This window comes from Chrysemys picta, chromosome 3, assembly GCF_011386835.1.
Source record: "Chrysemys picta bellii isolate R12L10 chromosome 3, ASM1138683v2, whole genome shotgun sequence".
NCBI lineage: Eukaryota > Metazoa > Chordata > Testudines > Emydidae > Chrysemys > Chrysemys picta.
Genome location: NC_088793.1, coordinates 164,587,171 through 164,599,298, shown reverse-complemented (window position 1 = coordinate 164,599,298; position 12,128 = coordinate 164,587,171). Strand labels below are relative to the sequence as shown.

At 39.0% G+C, this 12,128-nt stretch overlaps 1 protein-coding gene across 8 annotated transcripts in view; it reads right to left on the bottom strand.

Moving 5' to 3' along the window:
- Positions 1-12,128, bottom strand: part of RPS6KC1 (ribosomal protein S6 kinase C1) — a 197,417-nt gene that overhangs the window by 114,331 nt on the left and 70,958 nt on the right. For all 8 annotated transcript variants that reach the window (XR_010599874.1, XR_006174385.2, XM_065589449.1 and 5 more), the window contains 2 exons: positions 8,671-8,718; positions 7,115-7,247 (listed from right to left, as the gene is read on the bottom strand). Coding sequence is in view for 6 of the 8 variants with exons in the window: in XM_065589449.1 (XP_065445521.1) it covers positions 7,115-7,247; positions 8,671-8,718 (181 nt within the window). In the remaining 2 variants the exon portion in view is untranslated. The remainder of the gene's footprint in view (positions 1-7,114; positions 7,248-8,670; positions 8,719-12,128) is intronic.

The window sequence follows — 12,128 nt, the reverse complement described above, 5'->3', positions numbered from 1 at the left end:
GGGGTGCCGCACCCTGAACCCCTCCTGCACCCTGCACCCCAACCCCCTGCCCTGAGCCCCCTCCTGCACCCCACACCCCTCCTGCACCCCAACCCCCTGCCCTGAGCCCCCTCCCACAATCCTCCCTGCACCCCTGCCCTGATCCCGCTTCCGCACCCCCACCCCTTTCACTGAGCCCCCTCGTACACCCCGTACCCCTCCTCTGCCCCAACCCCTTGCCCTGAGCCCCTTTCTGCACACTGCACCCCTCTCACACCCTGCACTCCCTCCCGCACCCCAATCCTCTGCCCCAGCCCTACATTCATGGCCCTGCATGCAATTTTCCCACCCAGATGTGGCCCTTGGGCCAAAAAGTTTGCCCACCCTCGGTATAGATACATCACTGCTAATGTACTGAAATGTATTTGTACCAAGGAAAATATGAAGTGTTTCCTATGTGCAATGTGGAAGAGTTAATATTGCAGCAGAAATCTTCAAAGTGACACCTACTTGCAATCTAGTTCCTTTAAAAGAGTTAAGTAATTTGACTTTTGACATTTCTAGCAACCGCTGGGCATTTTTTTAATTACATAAGGCCTAATCACTTAAATCAAGATAGGAGAAGTTCATTTTTACTATTTTTTTTTTTTAATAATTGACCTAATGCAAAAATCTACCTTTTGGATTACACAAACCATGGTTGAGCATTCCAGAAGGAATTTAAGAAAGTTAAGTGCACCTGAAAAGCGGGATCTCAGAACGGAAGTGGAAACCCAGCCATACTGGTTGCTACCAGGAATCACTACAATATTAACTGAAATAAAGTGCATTCCAAGTAAATTTTACTTTAATCAAGTACTAGTGCCAAGGCAAAAAATAATATTTGACTCATATATAGGAGACATTTTTCAGCTGAAACTTTTTTCTGCCAAAAAATGCAGATCTGGTTGACCAAAACACTTCGTTAATTCATGTCAACGTCAGCAAATTGTTTCAGTCCGGAAAAAAAATTAATTCAGAAATGTCAAAAGATGAATGCCCTGATCACTGGGCTACAGGTTACTTTGATATGGTCCTTTCTCAAATTTCATCTGTTGAAACTGTTATGCTTTGGTTAAGTAGGTAAATATTCATTGGTCCAGACGGAGAGAGAATCACTCTATAGCCCAATGATTAGGGAGGTGGGATACCCAAGTTTTAGTCCTTGCTCCAATTAATTTTCAATTATTTATACAAAGTAGCACATTTCCTCCAAATATCTCAAAACATCTTACACATAAGGATTAGTATAATCTCTGTGGTACAAATGTGGAAACTGAGCCACAGGTGAAGTGACTTGCTCAATGACACACCATACGGCAGTGAAAAAGCCAGGAATAGACTTGTCTCTCCTAACACCCAGTCCTGTGCAACTGGAGCACATTAGCTACAATGGAAACATATTTTTAAAAGTGAATTTGTATGCAGAAAAATGCAAACAATGCATGTATAGCACAGAGCATATTAGTCACTGAGACAGCATAGGCAGGTTACAGACAGAAGATTAGATCTGCGCCCCCTCCCCCCCAAGAGATGAATCGTAAAAGTCAGTGTACAAGAAAGTGAATGCAATCACATTTGAATGCAATCAAAAGCAAAGTGGCTGGGCAGTGATGCTGCGCAGAAGTCCTGTTCGTTCCACAATTTTTTGATTTTCTTTTAAATGTTTTCTGTAGGGTGGGGGTGGGTGTAATGCTATTTTGAAGTAATGACAAAGACAAGAAGATACAAAGACTTTTGGATAAGTATCATTAAGATGAAAGAAAACCTGACAGACCAGTAAATTCAGTTTCCTAGCCATGCTTTAGTTTTAGTTTACAAGAGGAATTAATGTCCTGTTGAATTTTGACTCATCCAGTCTCCAGACACGTTACATTGCAAGTTCACATCCTGAAAAACTAAGCGGATGTATCCCAAAAAACAATCATTTAGTTTTTGCTAAGTTGGCCCAAGAGTCTGCAATGCAGGGTTGTGTAACCTGATTATAGCTGAAAAATTGTGGCCATACTGGATTTGGGCTTTGCTAAATAAAGTTAAAGACAACAATCTGGGTTCCCAAATAACCATAATCACACAGGGGAGAGAGGAGTATTGAGACACATCTACACAATTCATCCTTCAAAACTTTCCCAAATTCTGTACCTTAGTGGAAAAAGAGGGAATGGTTTCAAGGTTCATAAGGACCATTGTGATAATCTAGTCTGACCTCCTGTATAACACAGGCCATAGAACTTCCTCCAAATAATTCATTTTGAACTAGAGTAGATGTTAAAAAAACAAAACAAAACACAGTCCTGGTTTATGAAAACCATGATATTCTGCCCTATTGAAAATCCATCTCTCCCTACTGCTCCTTTGATCACAAGCCGCATTAAGTATCTCATGTTTTGTGCGCGGCACTGCTGGCGGAAAAAATAAAATCCAGATCTTGTAAAGAGGAGATGCAGTCACTAGTCAACTTCATGATATAGAAAATGATTAAACATATATACTTATGTGTGTGCAGTGCCCGACGTAACTGGGACCTCACTTCTGGGCACTACCGTAACATAAGCAATAACTCCAATGCATAATAATAATAGCAGCAGTCGAGGCTGTAGTGTACATAGGAGTTTATCACCAGAATCTCTAACATGACAGTACAGTAGTTAAAAACAGAGCCCTACATATATTACCGCCTTCACTATTGCTAACTGTGGTGGTGAACAACTGCTACAAAGTTTGCTAGCACAGAAGAAGCCTGTGTGCCCACCATCTGACAAAAATTGAGAGATAGCCATCATTTCAAACCAGCCTTTGGACAAGGACAGAACAGCCACTACTACATTCTCGTGAGTGGCAATAGAATCTTTAGGGCTAGTAATGTAATCCATTCTGACCAGCAAGTCCCTAGTTTGGCAAGACAGACCACCACTGAATTGTTGTCCATTAGTTCCCATACCCTGAAAGCCTCTTAAATTTGAAGTTTCTTGAGTGCTCTCCAGACTGATAGGAGCTCCAGCTTGTTTATGCTTAAAGAGATTTGACAGTTTCCAACAGCCACTTAAACTCTGATGTACCACGGAAGCCCCCCAGCCTATTTTTGAAGCATCTGTTTCTAAAATTTCTGGCATTGGTAGTGTCAACAAAAACTGAGGCCTTGTTAACATCACACTGGCTCTCCACCACAGTAGATCTTGCCAAATGCTTTCTGACAAAGCTACCAGATAACTTTGTGGACTTCCTTGCCTCTAACACACCCCTCTAAAGCCCTCTAATGTTTTGTGACCATGGGAAGAGCTCATAAGGGAATCCACCAGCCCCTGCAGTTAAGGGAATTAACTGCGTTTGGAGGAATGACAGCATCACCACTTCTGGGTAAAACAAGAATGTTTTCTTCTTAATCAAAGAATGTTTGGGGTCAAGTTTTCTGAGTCCAGTTTAAAACCCAATAGTTTTAAACTTGACAGTGGATATAAGCTGTGCAGTAAAGGGAGTGGGTGTAAAATCAACAGCAAAGCCCTTCGCAAATAAGCAGTTACCTTCATATGCAACTTTACAACCTCCTCTGAACGGGCCTTAATCCAAAGTGTTTTCCAGTTAAAATTAACATTTTTATCCTTGAACTTCCCAATGGTACAACTGGCCTCTAAGCATGATAAGCCACCACGGAGCAATATATAAACCAAATGATCTATTCGCTCAATGCTCCTTTCTAATGAAACTGAACTTTTTGAAGTTTGGATGCAAAGGAGACATACAGGAGTGACACACAGTTTTAGGCATTTATACTGAAACAGGCACTGACCCTGAAGTTTTTATCCATTCCCAAAGATGACTGCAAAGCATACCCTGCCTGTTTATCTTTTTTTGTTTTTAACTCGGAGCAGTACTGCTAGTACCTTTAAGTGACTAAGCAGCCTTTTTTAGCTCTATCATTACACCTTGGAGCTCTGAATAATTAGAAAGTTTTGGGTTTTGACTGATCAGGAGAACCTGAAAAGCAGAGAAAGATGGTTTTTAGAGGAATGAGTTTGAGGTAGCCATAATTTATGAAAACCTCCTCTATAGGGATTTTGGTAAGATTATCTACCCTAGAAATTTACAAGATTCTGGCAATCTGACTGCTATTAACCAATAGGTTGCTCATGTCATCAAAACACCATAGTGTTCTTGGTGACAAAGCCTAATCTCCCCATACAAATACAGTGTAACTTTACCCCATTTTACATTCATGGTTTCTATTTCTACAATGTCCAACAATTTAAAAGGTCTTACTGAGTCAGCCACTGCCCACTGCACCAGCCCGTATCAAAATCCCCATCCTGGGTGTCAATCACCTTCCCGTTATTTTTCTTGGCAAAATTTAAAAAAGCCTCTCCAATTGGTATCAGGACACTCAGGATTTCAACTATTCTTGTGCTCAAGGTATTCCAGCTATGCTTTACTAAGACAGAGATGGTAAGTGGTCTTTGGCGTGGGAATCTAGATGAGCTGGGGAACCTCAAGGGCTGATGTCAGAGAATCGCCATGGATACTAGAAACCCAATGGCAATTTTTTTTAACTTCATTAACTGACAAAGGTCAGGGAAGAAGTATGGTCTTCTAAATAAGGCACTGGACAGGGACTCTTGAGATCTGTGTTCAAATCCTGGATCTATGATATTTCCTGTGCATAACCTTGGACAAGTACATATCACTCTGTACCTCAGGTCCCCCTCTTTAAATGGGAACATCACTTCCTTTCCATCACCCTTTGTCTTGTCTATTTATACTATAAGCTTTCAGGGTCAAGGACTGTTTCTGATAATGTGTATGTACAGCATCTAGTACAAAAGAACCTCAGACCTCAATTGAGGCACCTAGACACTATCAGAATATAAATAAATCAACAACCACAACAGTAAGTCAGGGTCTTTTGGAGTTGATGGAAGCATAGACATCCAAGAACTTTCACCACCTTGCTATGCCTCAAAGAAAGGTGAATTAGAATATGGGGTGGCACAATTCCTCTCCGGTATCACTCGAGTACATCACTCGAGGCTAGACAGGACACCCTGAAGGATGATTTCAGGCTGTGAGAGTGTTTGTGCTACTTTGTATAGTTGAGATTTAGGTAAGACCGAAGAAGTGCTTATTTACAATACATTCTTTTGCATGTTTTTTCCACATATACAAATATGTCTTCTATTAAAGAGGACATATTATTTTTTAAATGCAATTGTTTTTCCTTTATGTTTGGCTCACCGAAATAAGCTTAACCTATCTCTCAAAATTAGTAGTTTTTATAAGGAATCATTAACTGAGCAGTGACTGAGCTTATCATGTACCCACTTCTAGACAATATGCTGCTCTATTACTCCCAATACACAAAGGGGATTTGAGAGAAAACCCTTTGCCCTATACTATTTATACAAAGTAGGGATTTAGCAGCAGTTGAAACAAATTAATTTTACCTAGGGAACTCAACACTTGCTATGGTTGGTTTCGGCAAGAATGAGCAGGCCAGGACAGTAACTTTTCACTGGATTCGTTATTCTCTCCTGACCCGCCAAGATGTAAAGTTTTCCTCTTACAGTAACTGTCCTGTCCAATCCATTCAGCTCACCTCTTTGCTCTTATATACAAGAGCTCTGGGGTATGAAACATCTCTGCTTCCCTTCCCCCCTTCATTCACCAGAGCCAAAGGAAGATATTCCTTACTGGGAAGTAGTAACCATTTCCAGTAGGTTGCCCTGGACTGTGGCAGTTTGCTGTGTACTTTAAAGTTCTTTTGGGGATGTTTGGTTATTGCCCACCCTAGTAATTCTCCCTGAAATACCTTTTCCTCTTCTCATCCTATCTTCATCCTGTGCTACCAAAGGAAGTTTTTCCTCAAGGGAATTAAAAATCCTAGGGACCTGAAGTTATAATAATCAACCGAGTACCCCCCAGCCCCAATATTTTTTATCCCCATCCCTTTCCCCTGCAGACTTCGGGGAGCAGAAATCTATTGGCACCAATGAATTCTCAACAAATTTTCTAAGCTTCTCCAAAGATTCAGTCAAAAACTACCAATATACATTCAGGTCAGAGGTCAATTGATAGCTTTCAAATTCCCAGGATGGTCTCTTGGGGGGTAGAGAATTCACATACAGTTACATTGTAGCCTATTAACATAAGGACTTCCTTCATGCATCACTGTACAGTCATGTTTAAAATAAATAAATAAAACATACTACAGAAACAGAGAACTCTTGAGTCAACTTTTGTTGGTCTATTTTCCCGTATGTGACAAAAGTGGCATGTGGATAGGCAAATTCCAAATAGTTAAAACAAAAGGAATAATATTTCCTCTAAACTTATCTTCTCTATAAACTAGTTCTGTGCCTTGTATTTCCCTTTTCTGGTTGAATTAGCAGCATCCCTTAAAAAGGAAGAGATATATTAGCAGAATTGAAATTTATATTCTGCACTCATTCTACACAAAAAGGAGTAATTAAAATTAGGGAATATTTAAATCCAGAGGGAAAAAAAATCAAAATGTAATTATTTTTTGCCACCTGTTCCCTGAACATATAACAGGAATTTTATAAATAGTTTGAAGGCACAACTCTGTGGTTCTGCTTTGAACTCCTATATGACACCACTGGCTATTTTCTTAAAAACCCAGATCAGAATAACTATGTAATGTTAAGGAATAGGCAAATGGTCTTGTTTTTTAGAAGGCAATTATTAAATTCTTATGGGAATACTTCCCATTTTAGCTACATAACATTAAAAAGATTTGCTTGCCAAAGATTACAAAAGTGGCAAAAAGATTTTATCTCCGAGAGTTGACTTGTACATACTGTAGATTGCAGTTTCAACCAAACCACTTTCTGTCCTGTAGAAAATCAATGGTTAGAAATGTACAATATTACTAAAGCTCAAATAATTCAGCAGCTTTGGGGGAAATTCAAAACAGGAATGAGATTCAGAATAGGAATAAGGGAAAAAAATCTGTTCTTTGTATAGTTTTGTTATTCTAAGAGTGAAAATATTTTGTTTAGAAAAATACATAAGTAATTTGACATTTAAATTTATCATTGATTGAAAGCTTGATTTTTTTTTCAATGTACTTAAACCACAGACAAACCTTCTGCATGCTGCAGCACAAGAAATACAGACTCCTCAGAGATGATGTACTTGTGCAGACACACCATGTTGGGCACACAGCGGGGAATGATGGTCTTTCTGTTCCTGCTGTACTCACTACTTTTCCTTAGACCCTGACAGAGAACAAAAAGGTCAGTTGTACCCTCAGTTGCCTTTGGAGCCTGCTGTGCTCTGTGTTTATCAACCAAACTAATCTATCCGAGTTACTCTGGGCTTCAGAGAAACCACTCATCTGCTGCTCTATGCCCCTCAGTCCCCCGAGGCTCTGCTGATGGCATCTGGCGCATTTCCAGAGAACAGAAGATGGCACAAAGCTGCCATTAAAATCAATTACATGGGTCAATGTTTTTATTAGAATCTCTCTCAAACTAAGTCATCAGGATGACACACAGTTATTTCCCTATGACCTTTTTAAAAATTTTATTTTTTTTACGCAAAAGACATTGTTTAAATCAGTCTACGTTCTAGAGACAAAAGAATACCCTGGATTCACATGTTATCCTTATGTTTCCACCATACTTAAAAAACTAGGAAAAGATTCAGTTCCTGAAGAGGTAATAATTTTGGCACACAGATGAAGTTATTGGAATGGATGGGGCGGGAAGTAAGCGTGACCTACTACTATATTGATAAACAAGATGTAAGGAGTAAAATACAGTTCATCTAGTCTGCCTATAGATGCAGTGAGAATGCTTACCTAGGGTCCAATATCTGAACTATATAATGTTTACGAATGGCCATTTGTGAATTATAAATGGAATGATTTTCCGCGCAGAGTATGTGTTTGGATTTTTAAAGCAAGATAAATAGAATTAGAACAATTTACAGCGTGTGTACACAGTGTTCCTGAAGCTGAGGTGTAAATAAAGTTTCAACAATTAACTACAGCATAGTCTTTGGGCCTCAGTTCTGCAACCATTACTTGGGTCAGTAGCCTAATTCAAATCAATGTGATTCCTTGTGTGAATAAGGGCTGCATCAAGCCCTCAAAGTAAACCAATTCCCAGCCCCCTGGATTCACTGGGTTCTCAAAAGAATTTTTACCTGATTTACATGAATCACAGGAGGCAAACCTTAAGGATATAATTCCCATGTAGGGAAGTCCTTATTGTTAATTTAATAGTTTAGTAGCCTTAAACGGACCTTTCACATTGTAGTAATCTATAATTTTAAGAACATAGGAATTGCCATACTGGATCAGAGCAGTGGTCCACCTCATCAAATATTCTGTCTCTCACAGTGGCCAGTACCAGATGCCTCAGGGAAACAAGCAACAAATCCTGTAGCGAACAGTTATGGAATAGCTTGTGTACAGGAGAAATTTCTTCCTAACTTATGCCCTGAAACATGAGGGTTTATATCCCCTATGCTCTAACATAACTATGATCCTTTCCTGAAGCCTGCTAAGATATTGGCCTCAATGATCACACCACTATCATGATCAGTGGTAACCATAAAAATAGGAAATATTTTCTTTGTGTGGAGTAAATTAGCAGGTGAAGTTGTTTAGGAAAGTAGAATAAAGATTTTACTTACTTTCAGTATAAAAGTCTGCTGTGTTCTAGTATCCATTACAAGTAAAACCTAAACAAAACATAATTTAAAGAAAAAATTATTTTAAGTTTCTCATTAGTATAACGCTACTTAACAGTAGGCAACTCAAAAATTAACAACTGAACATTTCTATAGACCAATACTGCATGTTATTAAAAAACAGTGCACAATAAAATACAAAAAAAATCTGATAACATTAGTAAGACCTTTACTGATTTTTTTTTTTAAAGACAAATATGATTCAGGACATGAAAGATGTCTCCCGAATACTGCAGAAACTTCATCTGATTACCAATCAGCTGCCTGAAAATGTAAAACTTGACAACCAAAAAACCCCCCCAGAAAACACCAATTGGTGTTTTATGAGTGAGGGTATAATTCAGCAGAACTCAAGTTAGAGTAACTGCATAAAAAGCAGTGTTACCTCAGTTTAGTCCAACACTCCCTTCTCCCAGTAAGACTTGGTTTCACACCACCAGGTTTCTTATACCCAAGTTTTGTTCCTTCCCCATAGGCTCCCTGTTTTCTTGAGGGAGGGAGGGTGTTTTGTCTTTTAAGGTGAGGCTGATGGTCCCTCCCAGGAAGTCAAACTGAAGACTGTTTGTGTTGGAAGAAAAACCAAATTCTGCATTATGGTGATAACATGGCTTGCTCTAGCTGTTACTGGTTGTGACAACACCTACAAATTTTTAATGCCTTAATCAGTTCTACTATCACTGCTGTTGAATTCCTCCACAACCTTATAATTTTGGTGCATTTATAACTGGCAACACAAATTGCTGCAGGGAAATCCAGCTGTCAGGACTGCAATATTACAGTAAGATGGAAAGAGAATATTTATTTAGGAAAAGAGAATGAATTCATTGCAGAAAGGGGAAAAGCTATAGCTTCAAAAGACAGTCTTCATTACAGTGTACTGGCTTTGCTGCAGACACAACATAGACAACTTCATTTATAACTTAGTGACACCACCATGGGTGTTAAAGAACATTTGTTACTTTTGCAGGAGAAGGAATCTAATTAGTTAATTTAGTATTGACACTTGTTTGAAAGACAGCCCCCAGAAATTCCAATTTTAGGGAACTGTAGTTCTCCAAATCTCTTTGTATACCCCCAAACTCTTGAGCACGTTACCCTTGAATTCCAAGAGTATAGATGCTCAGGCATATCTGAAGAGTTCCAGTTCAGCACAATAACCTAAAATGGTACATGTACAAGATCAATACTCCAAGATCAAACATGTAGAGAGTGTCCACTCTGAGTCGAATATTCACTCTTTAAATTTCTCCACACAGTTATGCTTCCAATGTAAATACAATTACATTTTAAAAAAGAAAAACTACATTAAAACAATATTTAGGCAGCAAAGTGAAGCATTTAAAAAAAAAAGAAAGTCAGGAAATGCCAGATTTACAGTTATCCATACAACCTGCAGCACAGAGTGCTACAACTTGAGCTATAGGACTAACTACATTAGCTGGCAGCAGCAGAACACATTCCAGAGGGGTGATGGGCCAGTGGCACCATGTTCTGGGGCCAGTGGGTGGCAGGAGCAGGCCAGCCCAGCTTTCTCTCCCTCCCCCCACCCCCCACTTTCTGGGAAGACGAGCACTCCTGCCCCCGCTGGCGCCACCAAAAAAGAGGGATGGTCTGCTGGGATTGTGTGCTGGTTGGAGGGCTCTGAGAAATCCACTCAGCTCTCCCTCCCCTCTGAGAGTTGGGGGAAGATCCTGTCCCATGTGGTATCCATAAGGTAGGGGTGGAATGGAATGCTGGAGCCACATGCTGAGTCCAAGGATAATGGTGCCCGGACAGCAACTCACAGATATTCCCAGTAAAGTAACAGCAGTGTGGGCCTAGCTCTTTAGAATGTTCATACTCAATTATTTGGGCAGACTCCCAACATATTCCAGAGGAATACAAGCAAGAGAAGGGAAATTGTGATTTTTAATCAATTATAACTATGCTAAACCTGAACGGAATTTCATGGGATGAAGACAAGGTACGTCCCCAGCCCAAGAACTTTCTCCCTGCCTAATTTCAAAGCCTGCTGCAAACAGTGGAGGTGTTAAACCTTCTTAAGGAAAGGTTGCAATAATCTTTTCTAATGGAAACCTAAGTATGAAGGTCCCTACCAGCACTTTCTATAATACTCATTCATTGCACAGTGTATAAAAATACTTGATTGTTTTAAGATGAAGATTTTAAAACACGAGTTTATGCAATCTAACTAAAATAAAATATTTTATAGCAGCCTCTAAAAATTCTATTTGCCCACTAAATGGATTAAGGTTTTTGATGGATGTGTTGAATGTCATTTTCATCATAATGGGAAGGCTGCTGAGTAGATAATGTGCCTAGGCAGGTGAATTTTCATGATGATTTTGTAAGCCTGTTCTATTGGGCTCTCAGAAACAAAAAAGCCAGTGGAATAAATCATTGGTTTTACTATTCTTGCTTAGCCACCATGCTTAAAATAAAATTTACAAGATATGCCAAATTAAGACAGATAAAAATTGTTAGGAAGTTATGTTTTGTTTACAGGCACTTTGTCTTCTTTTACCAAGTTTATTTGTAGGTAGGTACTGTTCACATTGAGGCAATAAATACAAGAACATATGTGATTTTTTTTAAATGTGCCCTTTGACTGTCAATTTCTCCCAAACAGGTGTTGGCTAAATGATTATAAATTGGCCTCTGGATACACCTCTTCAACTGAGCCGTACAGGACTGGTGATAATATAATTAGACTTAAAAACATCAGGCTGGTGAATGCTTTCCATCTGTTTGGCAATAATGTTTAGTTAACAATAGTCTTTAAAAAAAGCACCTTCAACTTCAGCTCTTAAAGTTATTTATAGGGCCATTCTTAACACACCAGCACTCTTGCTAACAAGAGCTTTAGCCACTTGGAAATTATTAGCCATACGGCTGTATACGAAAAGGAATGTCTGCATTTAACATCTGTATCTCATGCATCAACCTCATTTAAAGTCACTTCTTAATGAACAGTTCTATGGCTCTGTATTAATATTATAGTTGCATGCACAAAGATCATAAGGAGCCAAACATTTTTTTTTAATACCAACAGTAGGCCAATCAGTAATGAAGCTGTCAGCATAAAGGACAAAATAATAGCTTCTTTAACCCTCAGACAGGATTTGTTCATTTGTAGAATACAATGCACCAATTTAAAAACTGCTCATGGGTTTGCTCACCTTTATAAAGACAAAAATCTAATTTGGTACTAATTTGATACAATTGTCTTTCCAATAAAAGGCTCCTAAAGCCATATTTTATTTCATGATAAAACAAGTGCTATAACTAAAACTGTCATGAAATAATTACCTTTGATGGCATACCTTATTGCACAAATACAATTAATGTATTCCTCCCTTTCATGTTTCACACTTGCTTATCAGAACTGTATTAACATACGG